This window comes from Zingiber officinale, chromosome 1A (assembly GCF_018446385.1).
Source record: "Zingiber officinale cultivar Zhangliang chromosome 1A, Zo_v1.1, whole genome shotgun sequence".
Taxonomy (NCBI): Eukaryota; Viridiplantae; Streptophyta; class Magnoliopsida; order Zingiberales; family Zingiberaceae; genus Zingiber; species Zingiber officinale.
Window position 1 is genome coordinate 6,643,727 of NC_055987.1, and position 24,348 is coordinate 6,668,074.

At 40.8% G+C, this 24,348-nt stretch overlaps 4 protein-coding genes, 2 non-coding genes and 1 pseudogene across 10 annotated transcripts; 6 read left to right on the forward strand and 1 right to left on the reverse strand.

Moving 5' to 3' along the window:
* The first annotated feature begins 129 nt into the window (after positions 1-129).
* LOC122016614 (protein NRT1/ PTR FAMILY 1.2-like) lies at positions 130-3,157 on the forward strand. 2 transcript variants are annotated; one of them, XM_042573980.1, is made up of 3 exons: positions 130-285; positions 378-595; positions 1,658-3,157. In XM_042573980.1, the coding sequence occupies exons 1-3, from the start codon at positions 186-188 to the stop codon at positions 3,122-3,124; spliced, it is 1,785 nt and encodes a 594-aa protein (XP_042429914.1). In that variant the 5' UTR covers positions 130-185; the 3' UTR covers positions 3,125-3,157. The 2 variants fall into 2 exon arrangements, with proteins under 2 accessions (XP_042429914.1, XP_042429924.1); XM_042573990.1 differs by having other exon boundaries at positions 157-285; positions 352-595.
* Positions 3,158-3,227: 70 nt separating this feature from the next.
* LOC122016625 (protein tesmin/TSO1-like CXC 5) lies at positions 3,228-12,358 on the forward strand. 2 transcript variants are annotated; one of them, XM_042574000.1, is made up of 9 exons: positions 3,228-4,195; positions 5,289-5,414; positions 7,382-7,559; positions 8,841-9,197; positions 9,516-9,607; positions 9,716-9,810; positions 10,900-11,295; positions 11,476-11,717; positions 12,076-12,358. In XM_042574000.1, the coding sequence occupies exons 1-8, from the start codon at positions 3,978-3,980 to the stop codon at positions 11,679-11,681; spliced, it is 1,668 nt and encodes a 555-aa protein (XP_042429934.1). In that variant the 5' UTR covers positions 3,228-3,977; the 3' UTR covers positions 11,682-11,717; positions 12,076-12,358. The 2 variants fall into 2 exon arrangements, with proteins under 2 accessions (XP_042429934.1, XP_042429942.1); XM_042574008.1 differs by having other exon boundaries at positions 11,482-11,717.
* Positions 12,359-12,423: 65 nt separating this feature from the next.
* Positions 12,424-14,486, reverse strand: LOC122016657 (protein CURVATURE THYLAKOID 1C, chloroplastic-like). 2 transcript variants are annotated; one of them, XM_042574045.1, is made up of 6 exons: positions 14,124-14,478; positions 13,888-13,979; positions 13,144-13,230; positions 12,954-13,016; positions 12,837-12,874; positions 12,424-12,594 (listed from the first exon to the last, which is right to left on the reverse strand). In XM_042574045.1, exons 1-6 carry the CDS (start codon positions 14,221-14,223, stop codon positions 12,540-12,542), a joined length of 435 nt encoding a protein of 144 aa, XP_042429979.1. In that variant the 5' UTR covers positions 14,224-14,478; the 3' UTR covers positions 12,424-12,539. The 2 variants fall into 2 exon arrangements, with proteins under 2 accessions (XP_042429979.1, XP_042429970.1); XM_042574036.1 differs by having other exon boundaries at positions 12,837-13,016; positions 14,124-14,486.
* Positions 14,487-14,814: 328 nt separating this feature from the next.
* LOC122016641 (probable protein ABIL5) lies at positions 14,815-16,244 on the forward strand. Of its 2 annotated transcripts, none has more exons than XM_042574024.1 (6): positions 14,815-15,021; positions 15,091-15,173; positions 15,273-15,420; positions 15,550-15,649; positions 15,827-15,891; positions 15,994-16,244. In XM_042574024.1, exons 1-6 carry the CDS (start codon positions 14,893-14,895, stop codon positions 16,087-16,089), a joined length of 621 nt encoding a protein of 206 aa, XP_042429958.1. In that variant the 5' UTR covers positions 14,815-14,892; the 3' UTR covers positions 16,090-16,244. The 2 variants fall into 2 exon arrangements, with proteins under 2 accessions (XP_042429958.1, XP_042429950.1); XM_042574016.1 differs by having other exon boundaries at positions 14,817-15,021; positions 15,821-15,891.
* A 477-nt stretch (positions 16,245-16,721) lies between these two features.
* TRNAY-GUA lies at positions 16,722-16,806 on the forward strand. The gene is given in 2 exon segments: positions 16,722-16,758; positions 16,771-16,806. It is a non-coding gene; the product is annotated as a tRNA-Tyr (tRNA).
* Positions 16,807-17,059: 253 nt separating this feature from the next.
* On the forward strand, positions 17,060-17,133 carry TRNAV-AAC. The gene has a single exon. It is a non-coding gene; the product is annotated as a tRNA-Val (tRNA).
* An 819-nt stretch (positions 17,134-17,952) lies between these two features.
* Positions 17,953-22,087, forward strand: LOC121996244 (annotated as a pseudogene).
* The last annotated feature ends 2,261 nt before the right edge of the window (positions 22,088-24,348 follow it).

Below are 24,348 nucleotides of genomic sequence, written 5' to 3' on the forward strand. Positions count from 1 at the left end.
AATAAGATAACAAATTTAAAAAGATATAATACAATTTTAATAATAAAATAACAAAGTTAGGAGATATAATACAATTAAATATTGGAGGCGATTTAATAATAAAATAACAAAGTTAGGGGATATAATACAATTTAATCCCCCCTTCTCCCTATAAAACACCGTCGGCGCTCACTATTTTGTATCATATGGGCATGGAAGCTCCGGTGGCAGCGCTGCATCAGGAGATGGTCGGCGGGCGGCCGCAGCGGAAGAAGGGCGGCCTCAAGACCATCCCCTGCATCATCGGTAACTCGTCGTCGGCGAACTCTTAATTAATTATTTCCACTTGTATATTTATGGGATCATGAGCAGTTGAAGTGGGTGGACGGTGCATGCAGCGAATGAAGTCCTGGAGAAGGTGGCGAGCTTTGGACTGCTTGCAAATATGATCATCTACCTGACGGCGACGTACCACATGAAGCCTGCGGCGGCGGCGGCGGTGCTGCTCCTTTGGGGAGCCACCTCCAATTTTCTCCCCATTTTCGGAGCCTTCCTGGCCGATTCCTGGCTCGGCAAGTTCCGAGTCATCGCAGCCGGCTCCTTCTTTAGCCTGACTGTGAGTAGACTTCAATCACTCTCTGCATATACCCTCAATTTCTGCAGAATACTAATTAGTCTTTCAGTGTGGAAAAGAAATCATTACGGGAAATTAATGATCATTTATAACCAACATTAATTCTCAACAAATTCTAGTAATTAAATCTGTTTCTTTAATTTCTCTGGCTCTCTCTCTCTCCACTGTATCAAATCAGCTTTATCACATATTTTAAGTGTGGTTCTTAATTTTTCATGGATTTTGAAATTGATTTTGAAATGTTTTTTTTTATTTTTTTGGGTGCCTATTAAAAATATACCATTCACATATCAGATATACTCATTATATTAACATTTCTTTTTTCTATAATACACAACATTCATTTTGACATTAATTTTCATTATTTATGGGTTCTACTAAATTATTTTTTTAATAAAAACTATTCATTAACACGATGTTAATTAATGTGTCATTGTCATAACAATATGCATTGATATTGATTGTAACACCATTTGAACACCCACCTATTAATATATATCAACGCGGATTCTTTTAATTGTCCAATCAGTCTACCAGAAAAAAAAAAACTAAACAACAAAATTTATAAAAAAAAAATCAATGAAAATGCTTATTCGGTTTTCTTTGAGAATTTGAAGTTTTTTTCCCTGAAAAAAAAAATTGAAAAACAAGTCATGAACCGAATAAGGGCTCGTTTTTGTTGCGTTAAAAGTTTGAGTTATTATGAAGACTCGTTCAAAGTGAAGAAAAGCAATAATTAGTTGGCATGTCGGCCTTGACTAGATGTTTAGTGAGCACAATTAGGAAGCATGCCCACTTTTGTCGTTGGGTCCTTTAAGATAGATGGTGAAGCTTTGATCGGTCAACTTAGTGTCATGTATATCACATCATTTGGTAAGACCACAAATGAGTGAGAGCAATTTTAATAAGTGATGGCAAATGTTTTCATCCAAGATTTATTTACTTTTTTATTATTGTTTTCGATCTCCTTTCGATCGTCATGCAAAATCATTTGTAATTATGAATTTGATCGTGATTAAATTTGCGTTTGTGTTCTCGATCAAGGGGATGGTGCTACTTTGGCTAACCGCCATGATTCCCGGAGCTCAGCCACCCGCCTGCAGCGCCGGCAGCCATTGCCTCGGCGCCACCTCCTCGCAGCTCGCCCTCCTCCTCGGCGCGTTCGCATTCATGGCCATAGGCACCGGCGGCGTCCGTCCCTGTTCCCTCGCCTTCGGCGCCGACCAGTTCGACCGCCGCAAATCCCAACCCGACGCCGACGACGTCCGCGTCCTCCAGACTTTCTTCAACTGGTACTACGTCTCCGTCGGTGTCTCCCTCGTCCTCGCGCTCACCGTCATCATCTACATCCAAGACCATGCGGGCTGGCGCATCGGCTTAGGCGTCCCCGTCACGCTCATGGCCGTCTCCACCCTTTTCTTCCTCCTCGGCTCCGACATGTACATCAAGGTGAAGCCCAACAAGAGCGGCCTCTCCGGCCTCGCTCAGGTCGCCGTGGTAGCGATCAAGAACCGCAACATCATCCTCCCCCCCAACTCCTCCGACTCGTGGTACCACAAGAAGAAGGGCTCCAAGCTCACGGTGCCTTCCAAGAGCTTGAGATTCCTGAACAAAGCTTGCGTCATCCGAAATCCCGAGAAGGACCTCAACCCCGACGGCACTGCGGCCGACCCGTGGCGGCTGTGCACGGTGGAGCAGGTGGAGGTGCTAAAGGCTGTGGTCCGGGTGCTTCCCATCTGCTCCACCGGCATCATGGCGGCTATCACCATCAGCCAGAGCTTCCCGGTGCTGCAGGCATCGTCCATGGACCGCCACCTAGGCCCCCACTTCCAGATCCCAGCCGCCTCCGTGGTCGTCTGCTCCATCGTCGCCCTCTCGCTCTGGGTCGCCGTTTACGACCGCCTCCTCGTGGCTCCTCTCGCGCGGCTCACCGGGCGCCCGCGCGGCCTGGGGCTGAAACAGAGGATGGGCTTCGGGCTGGTGCTCTCGAGCATCGCCACCGTCGTCATGGCCATCACAGAGCACATCCGTCGGCGAAGGGCGATCGATCAGGGACTGATGGACAAAGGAATAGTGCACATGTCGGCCATGTGGCTGATACCGCAGTACTGCCTGACGGGATTGGCGGAGGCGTTCAACATCATCGGACAGATCGAGTTCTACTACTCTGAGTTCCCTCGCAGCATGACCAGCGTGGGGTTGTCGCTTCTGTCGCTGACGTTTGGGACGGGGAGCTTGGTCGGGGCGGTGATCGTGGCGGTGGTGGACAGAGTGACGGAGGCGAATGGGGGCGTGAGTTGGCTGGACAGGAACTTGAACAAGGGGCGATACGATTACTACTACTGGATGCTGGCAGCGATGTCGGTGGCCAATGTGTTCTACTTCGTGCTCTGTAGTCAGATCTATGGGGAGGAAGGGAAGAGTAAGATTTGGGAGGAGGAGGAAGAGGAGGAGAAGGAGGAGATGGAAGAAGATCAGCAAGCGAGCAAAGAGTTGTCGATGATGCCTTAATGATATATATATATCTCTCTCTCTATATATCCATCCTAGATATCCTACACATCCTTATCCTTATAGTTATAGATCATGATAATTGATAATATTAGCTGGAGAAAGAAGAACTTGTTTCCAAAGGTTTCAGAACTTTCAATATCAAGCATAAACAATCGCCCACAGATCTTTGCACTCCTGTCGCAAATGTGCATAAACCGACGTGCTAACCCGCACTCCTTGCCATTTGCCAGCGGAGGCGGTCCCGCTTTGGTCGAATTCTGGGCATGAATTTATACAAATGGTGTCGACGAAATTTAACTGTCAGGATAAAATGACGTGGCAGTTGATCGTCTTTTTTATGGCTAAGGTCATCATATTCGGATCCGACAGCAGCGAGCTCCACACCTCGAATCCTATGAATTTAGACCGCTCGATCTCTACCGCTATCTTTGACCGTACGATCTGTCCCTACTTCGAGATCCGACCGTCCAATATTGGAATTTGATTTCAAAAGTAGAGAGGGAGAGAGAGAAAGAAGGAGAAAGGCATTCGCGTCTTCGTCGTCGCTCTATAGATTTCCAGCATCCGAACAATAAAAATCCCATCTTTATCTCCCTGCGATTTAGCCTCTCCGGCCCGCCGCCGCTTCTTGCGGCGGATCTCCTCCTCTCGACTGTCTCTCGGACTCTGGAGATTCCCGGAGACTAACTCCCCTCTTTGCCCCCTTTCCAGCTTTGGCTTCTTGGTCTAAGATGTGTTTGCTCGTTCCGACTTGGGGAGGGTTTTAGATACTTCGCTAAGGAGTACAATTGGGAAGGAATTATTCGGAGGGATTGACGAATTGATCCTCAGATCGGCGTTACGAACGCCAATGGAGCAAATTGATCAACCTACGTCAACGCCGCCCGATGTCCCTCCTAGAAAACTCGTCCGCCAGCTGGATTTCACGGCCTCGGTCTATGGTGGAGGTTCCACTTCGGCGACAGTACCGGTGGCCTTTGATCCGTCGCAGTCGCACTGGCTACCTCTGCACCCGCCGGCTTCTCTGCCCATGTCGCTTTCGTCAATTTCTTCGATTTCTGTATCCACGTGAGTTTTTCTTTTCTTAATTGTATTGATATTTGAATCATTTTCTGGATTGGATAGCTTCTTCAAATTTTAGGCTATTTTCCATTGCGTTAACTTTTTAAGCGTTTCGTAGTTTCTAGGTTTTTTTTTCTAGCTTCATACTTCACAGGACAGAAGACTTATGCCTTTTGCTTTGATTTTGCATTGTAATGAAAAATAAAATCTCTCAGGCTCCTTCTTTATTTTAATTTAAATTTTGGAGAAAGCAGCTTTTGTTAATAGATGTTTAAAATGAATAGTTGCTTTATTTCACTTGGAAGTAAAGAAGTTCATGAAATATCACATCAAAAGGACGAATTTTAAGTAAAAGATATGGGAATCTTTTGTAAGAAACTCTTCCTATAGTTATTGATTGAATTACCTATAATAGACTATTTTTGAGTAATAGTGGACTGGGTTAATTTCTGTACGACAACCAAGATGGTTAGATCCATGAGCATTCTCTCACAGTGACCTTTGAAAGCTCAGTAGGATTCTAAATTCTAAAGCGCTCGATTAAAATGATTGTTGACTCTCACAATGACCTCTGAAAGCTCAATACTAGGGATCAAAACTCTAAAGTGACTGATTGAAATAATTTTTTATTTTAGTCTTTTTGTTTCAACCTTTATGTTCTTGTGAAAGTCATAATTTCTGGCACTTAATTTTGTGCAGCGATTTCTTCTCAACCTATTTCTTCTCAATGGCAAAGTTCTCTTAAGCGTCACAATTTAGTTCTGAGGAATTCTGGTATCGTGGTTACATAGATATTTCATGTACTAGGGTTATGGATTGGTACCAAGAGTGAGTCTAGGCAAACAGTTCTAATTTTAACAGCCTGTACTGTATCATTGAAAAATGACTCATTTAGTAAGATTATAAGAGCAAATTCCTAAACCAAAATATATCAATTTGAACATCCAACGATCTGTTTGCTATGAAATTTTAAAATTACATCAACTCTTGATACTTACCAATCACCATTGTCATAAGGTTATCAGTGTTGAAGCTTTATCCATACATGACCTCTCTTATATTTTTAAATTTTAAAGACCCTTTCTTATCATCTTATCAGGGATCTCTGCAGAAAGCCACAATCACCCAAGTCAAGACAAGACACGCAACCAGTCTACAATACTAAAGAGGGTACACCAACTAGAAAGAGGAATTGCAACTGCAAACATTCAAAATGCTTGAAACTGTAAGTTGAATTCTCATTGATATGCAAGTCCTGTCAAATTATTTCTTAGTAGTGGAGTAACTGAAGCATTTTCAATAAAGATAGGGTTACATCAAGGATCAGCTCTAATCCCTATCTTTTTACACTAATTATGGACGAACTGACTGTACACATTCAAGACACAGTACTGTGGTGCATGTTGTTTGCAGATGATATTATTTTGGTAGATGAGACATGTGAAGGAGTAAATGTTAAACTAAAATCTTGGAGGGAAACACTAGAAGGGAAAGATTTTAAGCTTAGTAGATTAAAGACAGAATATATGGAATTTAAGTTTAGCAATATTAGAAGTAATGAAATAATTGTTAAGATAGGAGAGGACGAGTTGCCCGGAACCGAGAGATTTAAATATTTAGGATCATTTTTACAAAATGATGGAGGGATTGAGAGAGATGTCTTACATAGAATACAAGCAGGATGAGTGAAATGGAGGGAAGCATCGAGTGTTTTATGTGACCGTAAAGTACCTCTTAAACTTAAAGGTAAGTTCTATAAAACAGCAGTTAGACTTGCTATATTATATGAAGCTGAATGTTGGGCTATGACTCGAGCACATGAGCAGAAGATGAGAGTTGCAGAGATGAGGATGTTAAGGTGGATGTGTGGACATACGAAGATGGACAAAATAAGGAATGAGAGCATTAGAGAGAAAGTCGGAGTTGCATCTATTGAGGAAAAACTCCAAGAGACACGTTTAAGATGGTACGGACATGTACTTAGACGACCAATAAATGCTCTAGTTAGGCGATGTGAAACTATAATAAACATGCATATCAAACGAGGAAGAGGAAGACCAAAAAAGACTTGGTTATCAACAATAAAACAAGATAAAATTTATTTAAATATAGATGATGATATAATAGGAGATAGAGCTCAATGGCGTAAAAGGATTCATACAGCCGACCCCACCTAGTGCGAAAAGACTTGGTTGTTGTTGTTGTTGTTGTTGTTGTTTGGGATCTATAAAACAATAAGTAAATGTGTTCTAACTATTTGTGGTCAGTTACATGGATCTTATCATGCGGCAATGGAAGGTGTTTCCCGAAAGTAGGAGTAATCCTCCCATTGCGTATTGGTACTTATCGGATATAGAATAGATCCGCTTCTCTTTGTTCTTATGAACAGAATTTTTACCTTATTTTCAATGAAACGGAATAAATATTGACCTGTTCTCATACAGAATTCACTGAGAAGTTAGGTACATAGTATAGTCTTTTCCAATTCCAATGCGATAAAATAAAGTGGCATAGTGTCTAGTTTTTTTTTTTTTTTTGATAAAGGGGTATTTCCATGGGTTTGCCTTGGTATCGTGGAGCCTATGCTGTTAATATTACATGATTTCTTCACATTGAAAATCTGCTATTTGTTGTATGCTAATTCTTGGTTAGCATAATTATAATTATTTCCTTCTAGTAGTCCGTACTCCATATTGCTATGCATTTGTAGACAACAGGTGTCAAATGGCATAAGATTGTGTTTTGGAAGGACAGCAAGGGGCTATGAATTTTTTTGGATCAATTATAAGCATTAACTGGAGCCAGTTTTTTTGTTTTTTTTTTAACCTCTTGCCATTGTCCTCACGAGGATTAGCTAAAGTAGTTAAGCCATCATCTTAGCTGGAGTTGCCTCACTAGTCATATATTAGTGTGAAGATTTTAATGGTCATAGGTATTTTAGCTTTGTTTTTTTCCCACTTTTTTTGACTTGTCTTCTGTGTTAAGAAGTCTTCTAGAACTTTTTTAAGTCACTTAAACAGTTGGAGTGACAGTTGCAGGAATATGCAAAAATTAGTAGTTACTTCGAAGAATCTAGGTTGTCTTTCTTAGAGTTCAACTTAATTTTGTAATTAATTGCTTGATCATATAATTGTGGTCTAATATCTCTTTTCCAAATTTGTCATTGTTCTTATTGTTCACTATTTCGTGTAGGTATTGTGAATGTTTTGCATCTGGAGTTTATTGTGATGGCTGCAACTGTACAAACTGCTGTAATAATGTTGAGAATGAAACTGTTAGGCATGAGGCTGTTGAAGCTATTCTAGAGCGCAATCCTAATGCCTTTAGGCCTAAGATTGGTAGTAGCCCATATGCACTTCGAGATAATAGGGTAAGTACTTTGATCTGTCGATTATTTCAGTTTAGATACTTCAACTGAGATGTTTTGAGGTTTGGGATCTTGATATGCGATTGACCTTCTAGAGTTCTGGTAATGACCGTGGAAATCGTTCTACATTCAGTCTATAATGTTATTAGTTCCTTTTGATTCAATTGTCAAATATTTTATTTATTCAATTGTTGTGCATTTCTCAGCATTATGAAATAGTAAGTCAAAGGCCCAGCATGAATTTCTTTGCAATGCTAAATTAATCACAGGATGAGATGAAATGAAGACAAGAAAAGAGGTCAAAGAAGTGAGTCATAATATACAAACAAAAAACAGGAGAAAATCAAGGTGAAAAAGGAAGGTGTGGTCTACGGACCGCCTTCTCTTTGTTGGTCTCAGTTTGGACTCATATGCTTCACTTCATTGAAGTAGAGAAGAATATAATGGTCCATGTTTGTGTTAGATACTAAACTTAATCAGGCCACAATGACATTGCTCATAGCCATCTCTCCCAATTATTTGTTAAAATAAAACTTCATACTTGTAGGAGTAGAAATATGTAACATTTAGCCAAAGCACTGTACTAGTGAAAGTTAAATCCATCCAATAATGAGCTTAATTGAGAGAGTGGATAGAGAGTAATTTTTTTCCCAGTGATCATCCAATTTTTGAATAAGTCTTCTACGATACTTGGTTATACTGCATCAGGCAAATAAATGAATCCTCTCATGTAGGTTTTCCACTGAGATTTGTTACTAGTTTGTGTATTTGTTGGATTCATGGGATTTTCCTTTTCCATTCAAATTGAATGGCAAAAGGAGACCATTTATTGTACAAATATTCCTCTTTCAGAAGCTAATCAATTAGGGTTGACGGTATAAGGGATTAATGTGACTAAAGCAGTTTCTAGTTGATTGCATAAAGAGAAATTTAATGGATTTGTTACTAGTAATGTGGCCATAAAGTTCAATGGAGGGATAGTATCCATGTAATCACCCCTAAATAGCTGGGACTAACCTGCTTGATAATGATAGCATGCACATAATCATTGTCTTTTGAACTTTTACATTCCTGACAGGCTGACACGGTTTCAATGAACAAGAGACCGAGCCAATCAAATAATGACACTAGTGCTTGGCTATCCTGTGTAATGATCACATTTTATTATAAGATTCATATTAGCTACACTTGGAATGAGAAGCTACAATTGTCATTCTGAGCAAAGATTTTCTTTATCACTTGTTTGTTAAATACTAACATCATTAATATCATGATATATGATAGGATGAATCAGTAGAACCTCCTTTGGTAGGACGGCACAATAAAGGATGTCACTGTAAGAAATCTGGGTGCCTCAAGAGATATTGTGAGTGTTTTCAAGCCAATATTCTCTGCTCTGATAATTGCAAATGTATGGATTGTAAGAACTTTGAGGGAAGTGGAGAGAGGAAAGCTCTATTTCGTGGTGATCATGGAAGTGCACTTTACATGCAACAGACGACCAATGATAGACAAAATGAGGATATTGGTGCTCCCTTATTACTTTCTCCTTCAGCATCTAAGAAAAGGAAAAATCAGGACCGATTATTTTCTACATCATCAAAGGATCAGCCCGCTAAAAGTCTTGCACCCTTGGTACAGGTAATTTTCTGATTTTGTAGACGTCCATATTGTTCTATTACATGGGTAAAATCAAATCTGGATTAAATAATGGGACAAAATTTTAATATTCTCATTTTGCATGTATCTGTATGTTGTTGCCTGTAGAAGGGTCAATATCAGTTTCTTTGTTGCAAGGGATCTGTGAACTTTGAATTTCCTCTTTTAAGCACTGAAAAAGAAATGAAATCATTATTATCACACTTATATTTGCCTATAGCCTACTTGACAAATGAGTGCTGGAGAAGAGAATTTGTATGCTTGATGTTGATATCACTGAATCTATTTTCTACTTATCAGGCTAAGAGGTCTGCACAGCTTCATTCTTCTACTTCCATTCCTGTAGCTAGTTCTGTTGCTGCTCCAGTGGCATCTAATAAGGTTACATATAGGTATGGAACTATTTTCCAATAGTATAAAGTTTTCTTTAATGTTGTCAATATACATATGTGATTGTTGTATAATAACTTTTAAGATCTAGTTTTGATTTGCCATCCCAGGTCTCTTCTGGCAGATGTAATCCAACCAGAGCATGCTAGGGATCTGTGTAAGGTTTTGGTGGTGATGTCTGAAGAGGTTGCCAAAAAGATTGCTGGTAAGATTGATGCTATACAGATAAAATCTTAGATAAGTAATCTAGTGCTGCCATATAAATTTCATAGGATGTGTTAACTAATCTGTTAAAATGAATTAAGTAGGCAATCAACATAAGGATTCATTCTTTTTGTTCTTCACAATCCAAACTCCTAGTAATCTGGTCATTCATGTGCTTAATGCTTCTATTTACAGGGGCATTAGATCAGCATAATTCTCTATTGGTCCCAACTTGCAACTTTCTTTATTTCTTTTACAGATTTATGAAAAGCATTCCGTACCATGTATTCTCTAAATGTTCTCCTGTCATAAATTTGCACTATGAAAATCCTTACATAATGAAAGTAAAGCAGGCTATATTTGAAATAAACTGGTGCAATAAAGTAAATCAGTTCAGATCTAAAATTACAATTGTATTTGTTTCTACTCAGTCTAGAACAAAATATTATTTATTCTTATTTCTACAATTCTCAATGCACCTTGTTTACTTTGCTCAATTTATGGGGCAAGGTTATTGTAACCTACAGCGTTTAGAAATGACCTCCCTATGGTTCTATTCGTTAGAGGCTTAAAGCAATAATAGACCTTTTTCCTAGTATATTCTCTTTTCCGATTGGGACACATGAATCTATCTTGCATCATGTAAAATGGTACCATAGCCCAACCTCAATCATGGCATCAGATCTACCTTGTGTTTGTTCTCCTTCGCTCTCAATTAACTTCTCTTGCTAGTTGCAAAAGGGAGTGTTGGTTCATAATTATATACAATACATAGGACGTAAAATTAATTATCTCTTGTGAAAAAATTGAACTCTATCAAAATTATATTTTTTAAAAAATTATCTTGAGATATATGTGGTTAATTATTCTGAATTCCATGAATATTAGAAATTAAGCTACTTCTATTATAAAATTTTCCTTTGGCTGTTTAGGTAGTTGATTAATTCCTATTTGGTCAGAAATAATTTTTGCTAACCATTGATGGTGATTCTGTTCTCTAAATATTTTTGTTTCGTGTGTTGAGAAATGTGCAAATCATTAGCCTCTGAGAGGGTTGTTTTATTTATACACTCTCCATCAACTTTTTCAGAGAGGCGAGTTCAAGAGTCGGCCGAGCAGGAAGGTCATGTTGAAAGTTTCCAGCACTCAGATAATGACAGCGATACAAGACAGAAAGATTCAGCTACGCAGAGCACTTTGGCAGACGAGTGTTCAAATGGAATTCCTATTAACCAACCTATCACCGAAGAAACTGGGTCTGAATGTGGGGAAGCAGAAAAGGGAGGAAGGGTTATGTCTCCTGGAACATTAGCGCTATTGTGTGATGAGCAAGACATGATTTTTGCAACGTCTCAAGCTATTGCCAAAGATCCAAGATCCTCCAGCAACCAGAGTACATCAGAGGTTTATGCTGAGCAAGAGCGGGCTGTACTGATTGAGTTCAGAGAATATCTCCTTAAGTTAGTCACCTATGGACGAAGGAAAGGTAAGCATCTAGAAAAAAGTGATCTATTATCACCAGAAAAATATGATCTGAGAAATACTTCCAATTGGTCAATCAGACTGTTTACTAATTATAATTTGGAAGTTTGTCATGTCTAATGAATGGTTAGCATAATTTATTTTTCCTATACCAACTTTGTAACTAATACTTTCATTTGACTAGTTGCAGAAGAGAAATACACATCTTTGTCTTCTCAGTATGAAAAGCCTTGCCATATGGAATCGGCTCTCAATGGCATTGCTACAGCTTCAGTTCCACTAACTGTGGAGATAGCTCAGACAAGAAAAGTAGGTCTTCCTTATTCTAAATATCCACCACCAGTTGGATCTCAAATCATAGGAAATGGAGACATAAAAGCTGAGATGTAATCAATTGGGCAAAGCTAAACAATGCATTTCTCAGAGGTCATAACTGAATCCTGTAATTTTAATGCAGCTGATACATGCTATTAGAAGCTTATATTTGGTTGATTAGGTAGATTCAATGTTTATTCTACATAGTATATTTATCCAATTTTAGCATCAGTTGTGGCATACCTGCCCAATTGCATCTTCTCCATAGAAAGATTACAGGCTCTTTTCTTAAACACTCACAGATTGCTCTTATGTGTGGAATATTGATCAGTGTTCCTCTATTTAGTAATTGTGCCATGCAACTGGATAGTTTGATTCTAGCAGTGTACCAAAACCATTGTTTGGTTGATATAAGATTTTATTAGTTTTTTTGTTGTCGTATATTAATATGTGATAATTCTAATAGCAGATAAACGCATGCCTCATGGAACAAAACTTATGTGTGGATCAGAGTGTGGACTATGAAAAATAGATGCACTTGACGTGAAAATGAAAGTTGATATTGAAGATAAAAGAGCCACACTGAGTATTGAAGGAGTGCATCAGGACAGTGATGCATTTACTGGCATCTTTAGAATTGTTTATTTTTTTTAATCACGAATTACAGATTCAATGAGATGTATGTTGTTAAATTCAAAAAAACAATCCGGTATTTATTCATAACGAATAAGAAAACAAGTTGGGTTTATGAAGTTGAACTTTTACAGAGTTTTTTTTTAGTTAGCATCAAGTGTACTTGTTGATGGATTCTGTGTCATGCATTTTTAAAATTCACATCAATATTAAGTGCTTATTCTGGTTTTTCAGTACACGATATCTCACTTATATTACAGGAATCCACTTTAAATTGCAGCAGATGTCTTTTGCAGCCTCTCACTTGCCAAGAACACTTGAAATTGCATCCTTAACAATTTTTGAAAATTCTTCCCTGAACAAGATCAATGCAACAAATGAGCAATGTAAGAAGATGAATCACGGTAACTCAAAAGATGTGCCAGCAAGAAGCGATAGAAATACAAGAGATTATATCTCTTGATCAATCTGGCTAGTTTGCAAAGTTATCTTCAAGTGGCCTTAGAATTGCTTCAGTTGTTTATCATTATTACCAAGGATTTTCACTTGGGGATTCTTTAACCAAGGAGTTAAAATCATGGTTGGAAACCTTCTCACCTGTCCGGTCTAAACAAAAGGTAGCGATAGATGAACCACTGTAAACATTGGAAGAATCGAAATGGTTAGACAAGTTTCTAGAAGCCAAAGTTTTAGCCCCAGACTTTGCAGACTTACCCAGGTGAATAGTAGGCCTATGACTTCGAAGACGATTGGTACCACAGGAAGCTTGTCGATAGCCTGCATGATTACTAGTCCAGATTAAAGAAAGAAACATCATCCAAGAGGGGCACACTAACTACTGCAGAAGGTGTGGAAAACCTCTTAGAATATTGTTCTAACTACAACATGATTTAGGTGCAGTTACCCCAATAAGATTACTAGAGGCCCAAACTGCAACAATTGCTGCAAATCCAAGACCAGCAACGCCAATTAGATTTTCCGAGCTGCTCCACTGAGTCAAAGAATCAGCAAGTTTTAGTTCAGAAAGCAACAACAACAGAGCCATAGATGCATTAATCACCATATGAATCTAATTCATTTTTGTAATAGACTAATTTCCAAAGCCTCTTATTCTTTGATATTGTACGGGGAAGCAAGCCCTAATGAAGCAAAAGTAGGACCTTGGCAACAACTTCCACCATACAAAACCATTTGGACAATGAGGAACTAAACTATAGATGTTTGCCCTTTTTGCATTGTTAGTGTAAAATTTCTCATATCTTCATTCTTTTTGGCAGTTCTGAGGAGCTAACCTTCATGTGTGACACAGAGTGGAGGTGAATTTTCCCTTCCAATTGCTTATAAGAAAGGGCTTATATATGTTTCAGCATTGTCAAGGTAAGAGAATATAGATATACTGAACACTAGAGCATAATTAGTTGATTTCCAGAAAATTCAGTGATAACCAGTGCATCTATCTTTCCTTGCCTTGAAAACTGGTTTCTGAACTATAGATATAGAGAGAGAATATCTGCAGAGTCAATATAGGCATGGATCATGTTCATTTTAGTTACCATCATGCAGTGACTTTGCAATCCTGGTTAGGATGTTCTAGACAAAGGAATCATAATTAGCTCAGATGAATATACAAATTGAAACTGTGACTCACAGCATCTTGGACAGATTTCACAATGCTGCCATCAGAAGTGTCAGAGTTATCTCCCACAGCCTTGGCAACAATAGACGTGCACCTCCCTCCACCTAATAGGAATTAAATCAAACACTAGAGATGCAATAAATTGAGCAGAAAACCCAGATTGCTGCATGTAAGCTACTTCAAAAATTGAGCAGAAATAATCAATTTCAAGCCGTGCGCACTCGGAGAAGAAGCAAGGATTCGAGTACCTGTGAACGTAGGGGATGGAAACCTTCGAGTAATTGCGGAAAGGGGACGAGTTGGAACCGGAAATAGAGATGGCGGCGTCACGGCAGTAGCAAAAGCCATTACTTCTCCACAAGCGAGAATCTAGAGATATAAAAAGGATCCTTTGCTGGAGTTGGTACCTCGTCTTGAATTCGTGGGGGTTGAATTTTAGCAGCTCGAGCAGAAAAACTCGCTGCTTTCGTGCCTGTCCTTTTTAGTGGCGAAAACTAGCTCTTTTATCCGAAATATTGCAGATTGCTCCCTAAGTTTTTGGAGAATCTAGTTCACGTGAGCCATGCATGTTATGGTGTCGGATGAAATTGTTCCTTCTCGACACAGACAGTCGCAGACAGTTCACAGGATAGAGCTGCTATATATGATGCAAGTGGCAGCCATGAGTGACACAAGAGAACGATCAGTCGGCTAATGGTCACACCTGCGCCAGTGGACCTAACTTCGACTTTAGTTGTGCAAGTGATTGACCTAAAAATTCGGTCGTGATGTCTAATTACTGCATAATGATTCGATAGCAAAAGATACATAGAATTTTATCTGCCTCCATTGCTGTATTACTGTGAGCTTTTTAACAAAGTGCTCCTTGTCTCCGGCTTCATTTAAGGTTATAGGCCTCACGGGATTCTACACTTTTTGTCGTCTTCTCGTCCTCCATCTCGTGCCTCCCTCGACTCTCAAAGCACTCAATCCTCAGTTCCCCACGCAGCCACTCTTCTTCCACCTCTGTGCACATCTATGGAGGAAGGCAAAGACGTGGAGCACTCCAGAGCAACAGCCAGCTCCGTAATGCCATTGCCTAAATCTCCATCCACACAGTATGAAGAGAATGGGAGAGAGGAGGAGGGCTTCCACAACGCTTTGCTGGTCTTACAACATCTCTATTTTTTTCCCCTGCTAAATTAAATTGTTTCTGCTACTAATTTCTAGTTGCAGGAGCTGAAAGACCTGCGGTCTCAGCTTCACCATGCGGCAGAACATTGTGAGCGTGCATTTTCCTCAGCCCAGCAGAAGAAGATGTGAGCTGTTAATTTCTTCTTCCTTTCTTTTCTTTTCTTTTCTTTTCCCTGTATCAACAAACAATTTCGGGAGGTTGATGTGCATTAGTGTAAAATTAGGATTTTGGAGGGGACAAAGAGCTACATATGTGAAGCAGTTGTGGCAATAGTCGACCATTTAGGAACTGTCTCATCCAAACTCGAGCAGAGTCTCCTTGCAAATGCTGTGGTTAAGCAGACTGAACAAAGAATTGGTTGCTTGAAGCAGGTGAAGAAGTTTCTTCAATGCCATACATTAATTTTTAACACAGTAAACAATGATGGTGCCTGCCATTAACGCAAATGATATAATATTCTCATAGCTTATTAGAAACTGGAATTTCAAACTTACGCGCAGAGAATCCTTGCTTGCCAACAATATGCCATGTGTCTTGAGCTGTGTAACATGCAACTGGACATCAAATTCCCTCAACACCATCAGCATTATGTCTCACCAGGTACATGTTTGTTCTTCCATTACTAGATTCTTCATGCAACGCTTAAAATATATATGCAGAATGAAAAGGATGCCCTTTCAGTATCATAATTTAGGTGAAGCTTGCAGACACAAAATGAGGACCTACTTCCTTAATTTACAGATTACTTGATCTAATCTTAATGACATGCAGGAGCAGATTTTGCTAAGGCAATTCCAGTTCTTGCAAAACCTAGCAAACCTGCATGCAGATGCAAGACTGAGGTAAGAACCTAACCGACTGTCAAATTCTTCTTTAAGACGATAAAGACATTCTCCATTTCTTTTGAAAGGTTTTATATGTTTTCAAATTTTGAATACCTGCAGGATCTGCATGTGCTGGCCGGTGCCTATCAAAAGAAGAAGCCAAAGCAAGTGAACAACTTCTTGTCATTTATGGGAGTGAGTAAAAGAAAGATATAGGAATTAATTATATATGTTGTTGGGGTTGCCTTCGCTTCACTGCCTATTTGTGTATCGTAGCTACTTGGAGAACATCTGCTGAATGTATTTTCTGAGTGATGGTTGGTGAATTAAGAGAAATCAAGTCTTCATATAAAGAAAAGCATGTTCACTTTTCTTATATGACCTAATTCATATCAATCTTAATTCTTACAGTGCAGTTATACTGAAGCAATAGTTCTTGGCTACTATATTTGAGGTAAATTGAATAATCAGTCAGTTCTATGGGAGTGCAGAGGAGCCCTATGTTTGCTAGGGTTGGTGATGTTTCGTTAATCTTGAGCTTGAAAATCTCATACCGAGGGCTATCATTTCAAGATACTACCGTTTTAAGTTTTCCAAAAATTTTAAAGAAGAGGAAAGAAAATTGGAAAGGTTTGGTAAAAATGGAGAGGAAAGAAAAAGAAATAGAGCTTTTGAAATTCTATTTGCGAATTTATAACTTGAAAAGAAATTGAAAATTATATAAATATAATATTATGTAATGTTATTTGAAGGGTGGGCATATCAAACGGGTCACGGGAATACTAGGTTTATAAAAAATATATATTTGATAATTATAGATTTAAAGAATTGAACGAAAATTTAATGTACCGACCTTAGCTCAGTTGGTAGAGCGGAGGACTGTAGAGGTTGCAGATGATCCTTAGGTCGCTGGTTCGAATCCGGCAGGTCGGACTTATTTTAATTTTTGTCAATGAAAAATGATTTGTTTAAATAATTTTGGACAAATAAAACTTAAAATTGGCGAAATTTTCTAACAAGAATTGTATTATTCTGAAGTTGTCGATTTGTTTATTTTTTTTAAAAAAATGAAAGTGATTACAACGTGTATTGATAATATTATAAAATAAATCTCTCTTTATTTGGCCATAAAATAACTTTCCAATTGTAAGAATAAGAAATTTACGATGGTAATTAAAGACAGTACGGTGTCGTGGTGTAGTTGGTTATCACGTCAGTCTAACACACTGAAGGTCTCCGGTTCGAGTCCGGGCGACGCCATCATTTTTATCCATTCTACCTGTAACGATGGAAGTGCATCAATCCTTGCCGTTTATCTGTACCAGCGCGACTCTCAAAGCTGATGATCAAACGTATTCGTGATCATTACACGAACTTTACATACTGTTATTTTATTCGTGATCATTCCGTCATTCCATCCACAAAAATGTTTATTTCGCATTAATAATTTTTATTTTATTTGTCTTTGATAATTTAAGTGTTTAAATTCACATATATTGATGGGGACTGTCACAAAAATCTAAAGAAATAATAATCTTCCTGTGCCCTTCAATTAAATTTTCAAAATCTTATCCAAAAAATAATGCCAAGTCAGCACCAAGTGTCAAGAGAATTGTTTTTTTTTTAACAAAATAAGTATTTCTTTATTTTTATTCCACTCCGTAAATTAATGTATTTCACATCTTCTACATTGTTGGTACAAATGGATATGTACGTCTGCACTAGCTTCGAATATAATTTAAGGTCAAACAAATCAGAGCCAACAGATATATTGTCTTCCTAATCCTAGAAATATTAAATTAACCATATTTTTATCCATACACGGATAAAATAAAACTCAATGAAATAAAATTTAATATTAAAACATAATATTGACGACGACTTTCATTTTTTTTTAAAAAAAAAGAAAATAAATAAAAGTGGCATACCCTTTTGCCTCTTTTATAACTGACTTCCTTGGGGTTGGTAAACAGCAGCACATCCCCTCACCGTTTCTCTTCTATTACGCCACTTCCATTCTCTGTGGCTTTGATCGCATGGAGGTGCCATTTTAGGGTTACGTTAAGTGTTGCATTTCCCATGGCAGCGTCGGCGCCGGTGAAGTCAGGGAACGGGGCGGAGAAGCGAGCGAAGAAAGAGCCGAAGCTGCTTCTAGGATGCTTCGAGGTGGGGAACCTTCTCGGTGCCGGGACCTTCGCCAAGGTCTACGTCGCCCGCAACGTTCGCACTGACGAGCTCGTGGCCATCAAGGCGTTGGACAAGGAGAAGATCGTCAAGTGGGGGCTCATATCCCAAATCAAGCGGGAGATCGCCATCCTCCGGCGTATCCGACATCCCTACATCGTTCAGCTCTTCGAGGTCATGGCCACCAAGACCAAGATCTACTTCGTCATGGAGTACGTCCGTGGCGAGGAGCTTTTCTCCCGCGTCTCCAAGGGCTGGCTCCGCGAGGACGTCGCCCGCCGATACTTCTAGCAGCTCGTCTCCGCCGTCACCTTTTGCCACGCTCGCGGCGTCTTCCACCGGGACTTGAAGCCAGAGAACCTTCTCGTCGACGAGAATGGCGACCTCAAGGTCTCCGACTTCGGGCTCTCCGCGGTCGCGGAGCGGCGGGGATGGCCTACTCCACACCTTCTGCGGCACGCCAACGTACGTGGCTCCAGAAGTGCTTTCGAGAAGGGGCTACGACGGCGCCAAGGTCGACATTTGGTCCTACGACGTCATCCTCTTCATCTTGACCGCTGGCTGCCTCCTATTCTGCGATTGCAACATTGTGTCCATATACCGAAAGATCTACAAAGGGGATTTGCGGTGCCCGCGGTGGTTCTCGGCGGATCTCAAACGGCTCCTCCACCGCCTCCTGGACACCAATCCCCGAACCCGGATCACCATTTCGGAGATCATGGAGGATAATTGGTTCAAGAAGGATGTAAGGACCGAGCGAAATTTAGGAATTTATTTACGAAACTGTCTAAGATCACACAAGTGCTAAGTAAAGGATTAATTTATAAAATATTCAACTAATTTTAGGAAATTTTCAAAAATTTAATTGAACTGGTAAAATTTTCTTCAAGGGGATAGATGAATGAAGTTCAGTGGAAACATATGATGCCCCATCTAGGTTATGAGTTGATAAGCTTAATTAACCTAAGTTGTTAAATACCCTAAGTATAAAGCATGTGCCCTATTTCTGATTTCCTCCGCCTCACTCCCCGCACGAGATCGTCGCTCTCCTCTCCACGCTTCTTCGGTGCTTCGACGGAGTTTCCCACCGTGCTTAGAGCTCCGACCAAGCGACGCCCCGTAAAACTGATTCCCAAGGAGGACCTCACAACCAGACAGGGATCCTCGTTGGCGCAATAACTTAGGGCAGAGACTTCAGACGGTGGCATAAGGCAAGGGAAGGCAAGTATTCTTTTATGAGGCATGGCTTCTGTGAGGTAAGGTTTAGGAAACTAGTAGTAGACGATTGTATGTTCCCGAAACCTGTTTGACTGTGAATGGAATTGGGTTCGTTTTAGTTGTTGATCCGTGGTGTTAGTGTTCTGTGTACCTATGATTTACCTATTCGTCTAAATGCATGAATGAGATGTTCAATGGTTGAATGAAATGTGATGCGAGTTTTCCGGAATGATCGCATTTTGACTTGCACTGTTCTGGTTTCTGATTCGGATTTTGGGTGCTCATGAGTTGGTTCTGGTCTAGAACAGACTTCAGTGGTGTGATTTCGGCTCAAAGATTCCTTGATCGGTTGTTTCGGATTCATGGTATTTGATAGGTTTATACGAATCAGTTGTATTCCTTGATGTTCTTGAATCGAATCGAAGATTCTGTGATGTCCTGCGATTCTGGTTGCTGTGGATTTGGGTGTTTCCGTGTTAATTGGTTTCATCTCGTAAGATCTTTTTGTAATGTTAGATGTTGATTATTAATCCATTGATGTTGCACCTTGTTTTCTTATTCTGTTCTGTTATCGGATTTGGGTAGATAATACTGTTTACTCTGCTCTTCATCTATCGCAAGTTTTGATTGAATTTTCTGTACTGGGTAGTTGGGTTTTGGGATGAAGCTGCTTTTGTTCTTCAAAGAGGTTTTGGTTGAATATGTTCTCTCTTGATGCAAGAAAGTTTCGGACAATTTTGTGGTGGAGTTAATCCTTGATAATCTGTATCAGTTAATAGCTAAAGTTTTTTAGAGGTTGAGGTTTGTACCTGTTTGTTTTATTCTTTTTGTTATTGTACAACTTTGGTTTGTGTGTTTATTTGATGACCATAGAATTCAATGAGATTTGTCTTGATATATGGATGATTTTGATTCGTTGGGAGTTAATTCTGATGTGGTTTTGATTCGTTGGGAGTTAACTCTGATGTGGTTTGGAACTTAGAAAAGTTGTTGTAGGATTGTGATCTACTCTATCTCATTATCATGAAGCAAGTTTTCATTAGTCCTTTCGCGTCTTGCTAATTGATTAAAAGTTGAACTTCCATTTTTTATCGTTCTCTTTTGAGGATGCATGATTTCATTGTTATCTTCAACGTAGAAATGATTACAGTATGAAATTAATAGATAGGCATGTTTAACTGATTACAGAATAATGAGGACAGACTATGTTTTCTTTTCTTACGTGGCGAATAGGATGAGTATGAGCATATGTGGTAGTAGTACGGGATGAGTGACCCGGGATGAGCTCCGGGGAGGGCCCATCCAAACTTGACTGATAAATTATATATATTAGCTTCGGCTATATGACTACATATTCTATAAGAGGTACCTCTAGGGTCATGGGATTGTTGATCGACTCTAATTGTGGTTACTGGATATGTGACATACTCACCCCTTTTAGCTATGTAGGACCTTTTATGGTATTGCATTTCGTTTTGTCGTCATACTGCTTATAAGTTATGATAGGCTCTGCTAGTTGTTATTCCTATTACTTTATGGAAGTCATTCTTTTCATATAAATTGAACTTGCTTGGTTCGTAAACTCATGATGCCTACATACAGGTGAGGATGCCTCCCTGGATACGACGGAAGGCTTACGGACGGAGTAGACGAGGAGGCGGGATGGACGCATGGCGCTGTTCGGACATTAGGAGTGCTGAACTTACTCCTTTCTGGGGTTCTTGGGAGATATTGAGCATTATTGTTCTTTTTGTTAGACTCATATGTGAGGTGTTGTTCTTTACCTTCTATAAAATGAGACTTATGATGAGTTTATTCTACGAGTATTTGCATAGTTTAAGGTTAGTGAGTCGATATTATAAAGAAAATTTAAGGGTTGAACACGGGATGTTTCAAAGGGTTTCCGCCATGTACAATTTTACACGGAGGACGACCAATTACATACCCTAGAAGACGATTCCCAAATGTGCAATGATGGAGCCCAAGGCGATGTGGCATCCCTTTGGGAAATCGAATCTGATTGTTCCGTTATCTCTTGTGCCTCGTCGGTACTATCGGAGCAGAAGAGGAAGAGGCCCCGGATGTCGAGGTCGTCGACTCTCAATGCGTTCGATATCATTTCCTTCTCGAGGGGGTTCGACCTCTCGGGGTTGTTTGAGGAGACGGGAGACGAGACCAGGTTTCTCTCACAGGAGCCTGTTTCCACGATCATAACGAAGCTAGAGGAGATCTCTAAGGCGATAAGCTTCACGGCGAGGAGAAAGGATTGTCGAGTGAGCTTAGAAGGCACGAGAGGAGGAGGTGAAAGCGGGCCATTGATGATTGCAGCGGAGATATTTGAGCTCACACCATCGATCTTAGTGGTCGAAGTGAAGAAGAAATCAGGGGACAGAGGAGCTTACGAGGACTTCTACAGGGGGAGTTATCCTCTGCTGGCGATGCGAAGTTTAGACTCTGTGCCCAGCTCACTGAGTCCCTGTCTAACTGAGCTGAACTCTATGACTAGAAACTCGGGAAGCAATATGTTGAGCCTTCAACGAACAATCTCTGCTCATGCGCCCAGGCAGTTTGCAATAATAGCAAACTGACTGTCTCAGGGTGCAGGCTGATGTGGTGTGCTCTCTGGATCAACATCGGGCGCAATGGATGTCACTGGCGGGTTGTTTCTGGGTCTGCTGAGGAGGCCGGAAACATCCTGATGAAGACCGCCTTGACTTCTGAGGCTAACCAGATGCCCCAGAAGTTCCCTGACCTGGCCAACTGCGACCACTGTGTTCTGTCCGGTCGCCTGTGCCTGCTGGATCTGTCCTGATGTCTGACCTGTCTGCTTCCTTTTCTTGTCCGGATACACTCTCTGGTGAGCTGACTCAATCATAAGGGCTCGGTCCAGTGTCTCTATGTAAGATGAGTTCCCAAAACCGGCAAGCTTTACTTGCAGATATCCATCCAGTCCCTGAATTAAACTGATACATACGGGAACTGTCCTCAGCAACAAGTTCTGGATAAAATCTGGCCAACCGATTAAACTCAGCATTGTACTCTGTCACCGAGCGGTTGTTCTATCGTAGACTCAGAAAATCCTGTCGACGAGTCATCTGATATGCCTATGGGAAGTAGCGGCTCTCAAAATCCTCACTGAATCTGGCCCAGGTGATGTTTTGCTCGCCTATGATGGAATGCTACATATCCCACTAGGTGTCGACCTCATCCCGTAAATGGAAAGCAGCCAGCTCTACTTTCTCCCACTCGGAGCAAGTCATGTAGAAGAAGGTCCGCTCCATAGTCTCAACCCAGGACTGGGCCACACTCGGATCAATCTCTCCTTGGAATAGTGTGAATTGACTCTTCATCGACTCTGCCAATGCTGGAATCCGGCCTCGTGCCGCGACAATATCAGTGAGGTACATAGGGATCGATGCGAGAACTGGCGGAATCCCTGGAGCTGGTGGTACAAGCAGTATCGCTGGATAGACTAGGGGAGGTACTCTCGGTGCTACTGCATAAGCTGGAGCATATACCACTGGTGGCACTGCAGGATTGATATGAGTGGTCACGGCTGGAGGTACGGTAGGTGGTGGTACCAGAAATGGAGCAACCGGTACCGCTGGTGTGAGTGCTGGGTACACTGTAGGCACTGGGGTGCGGGTGTCGGGTACACGATAGGTCCAGGTGGCGGTGGTGTCGGGTACGCCGCAGGCTCTGCTGGTGGAGGTACCGGGTTTGCCACGGGTGATACAGTGTATAATGTTTAAGTGGGTACCTCTAACGAAGCCACCGAAGTCTGAGAGCCCGATGCACCCGTAGTATCATGAGTCTGTCCCTGACCGACAGGCTCAACCCAGTAGGCATCTCTGGCAAGTCCGTTGCCAGAGATTCCAAAGTCCTCTTACGTGGCCGTCCAACACCACGTCTCATTGCAGATGCACGTGTAGATCTCCTCATATCTGTTAAGTTATAACTCAGATATTACTACAAGTAACAAAAATCATAAAATTACCTTTTTACCTATTTGTCGTCAGGAGACGTTCCGTTGCTGTCCAGTCCCCATACATAACCTCGGATCCCGTTCCGATACATGAACATAACGGAAATCCGTACAAATCCGAAAGTACCCAGTTTTAACCCACAAACCGTGCTCTGATACCGAATACATCGGTATCAGATTAACATGCAAAACCAAAATACGAAAACCAAGCATCCGAAACCAGGCTCTGATACCAAATAAATTGTCATGCCCCGGGGGAGTCCCTACCAGAGGAAATTTCGGCAGCATCTCCCATGTACGGGTGACAATCTGACACTTTCTACAACATATCCATACACGGCCAACACGGCCGGAAACATATAATAAAATAAAAGTGACAACCACACAGTATAATAGTAAACAAACCAAACTAAAACAATGATAAGGAAAATCGTCCCAAATATCCTACTCCATTACACTCATTAAACTCAAATCATATTCCTACTCAACGACACCCATAAAACTCAAATCACCACGATGCAAACAAAATCAACTCACCTCTTCTATCGTCCAGGCAGGCATGTAGCGGAACATATCCAAATAAAACCCCAGCAACAAATAATGGAAACACCATACAATATCCATAGAGCAAAACCAGAACAAGTCTAAAACATAGTTTAGATAGTATAATAAGAAACCAAAAGACCAAACAAACATCCTTGTGATTTGCAGGGGGACTAACTGTTGGAACGCCAAGATTGTTTTGGTGTGATCAACAAGTTAAGTTAGGCCTTGTGTGTTTTGAACCTTGTGTCTAAGTGTATAGGAGCTTAAGAGCACAGGTAGTCGAGCGGAAGACGCAGCTAGCGAGAAGGACGGCACGCGGTGCGTCCGAGGGACGAAGCGCTGCGGAAGAGTACACCGACGGACGAGAAGGAAGCGTGCGGTGGTTCCGAAGGACGAGAAGCCGGAGCGGAAGACTGCTCGAGGAGCAAGATACGCAGCTAGCGAGAAGGTCGGCACGGGGTGCGACCGAGGGATGAAGACTGCGGATGAGTATGCTGGCGGACGAGAAGGAAGCACGCAGCGATTCCGAGGGATGAGAAGCC

Excerpts from the sequence above, each read along its gene's own strand:
- LOC122016614 (XM_042573980.1), top strand. The coding sequence starts at position 186 with ATGGGCATGGAAGCTCCGGTGGCAGCGCTGCATCAGGAGATGGTCGGC. Across the intron at positions 286-377 it reads GACCATCCCCTGCATCATCG|CGAATGAAGTCCTGGAGAAG; the intron begins GTAACTCGTCGT and ends CGGTGCATGCAG. Across the intron at positions 596-1,657 it reads GCTCCTTCTTTAGCCTGACT|GGGATGGTGCTACTTTGGCT; the intron begins GTGAGTAGACTT and ends TTCTCGATCAAG.
- LOC122016641 (XM_042574016.1), top strand. The coding sequence starts at position 14,893 with ATGGAGGAAGGCAAAGACGTGGAGCACTCCAGAGCAACAGCCAGCTCC. Across the intron at positions 15,022-15,090 it reads GCTTCCACAACGCTTTGCTG|GAGCTGAAAGACCTGCGGTC; the intron begins GTCTTACAACAT and ends TTCTAGTTGCAG. Across the intron at positions 15,650-15,820 it reads TCAGCATTATGTCTCACCAG|GAGCAGATTTTGCTAAGGCA; the intron begins GTACATGTTTGT and ends AATGACATGCAG.
- LOC122016625 (XM_042574000.1), top strand. The coding sequence starts at position 3,978 with ATGGAGCAAATTGATCAACCTACGTCAACGCCGCCCGATGTCCCTCCT. Across the intron at positions 4,196-5,288 it reads TCTTCGATTTCTGTATCCAC|GGATCTCTGCAGAAAGCCAC; the intron begins GTGAGTTTTTCT and ends TCATCTTATCAG. Across the intron at positions 11,296-11,475 it reads CACCTATGGACGAAGGAAAG|TTGCAGAAGAGAAATACACA; the intron begins GTAAGCATCTAG and ends TCATTTGACTAG.
- LOC122016657 (XM_042574036.1), bottom strand. The coding sequence starts at position 14,223 with ATGGCTTTTGCTACTGCCGTGACGCCGCCATCTCTATTTCCGGTTCCA. Across the intron at positions 13,980-14,123 it reads TCCATCCCCTACGTTCACAG|GTGGAGGGAGGTGCACGTCT; the intron begins GTACTCGAATCC and ends AATTCCTATTAG. Across the intron at positions 13,017-13,143 it reads CCTCTAGTAATCTTATTGGG|GCTATCGACAAGCTTCCTGT; the intron begins GTAACTGCACCT and ends GTAATCATGCAG.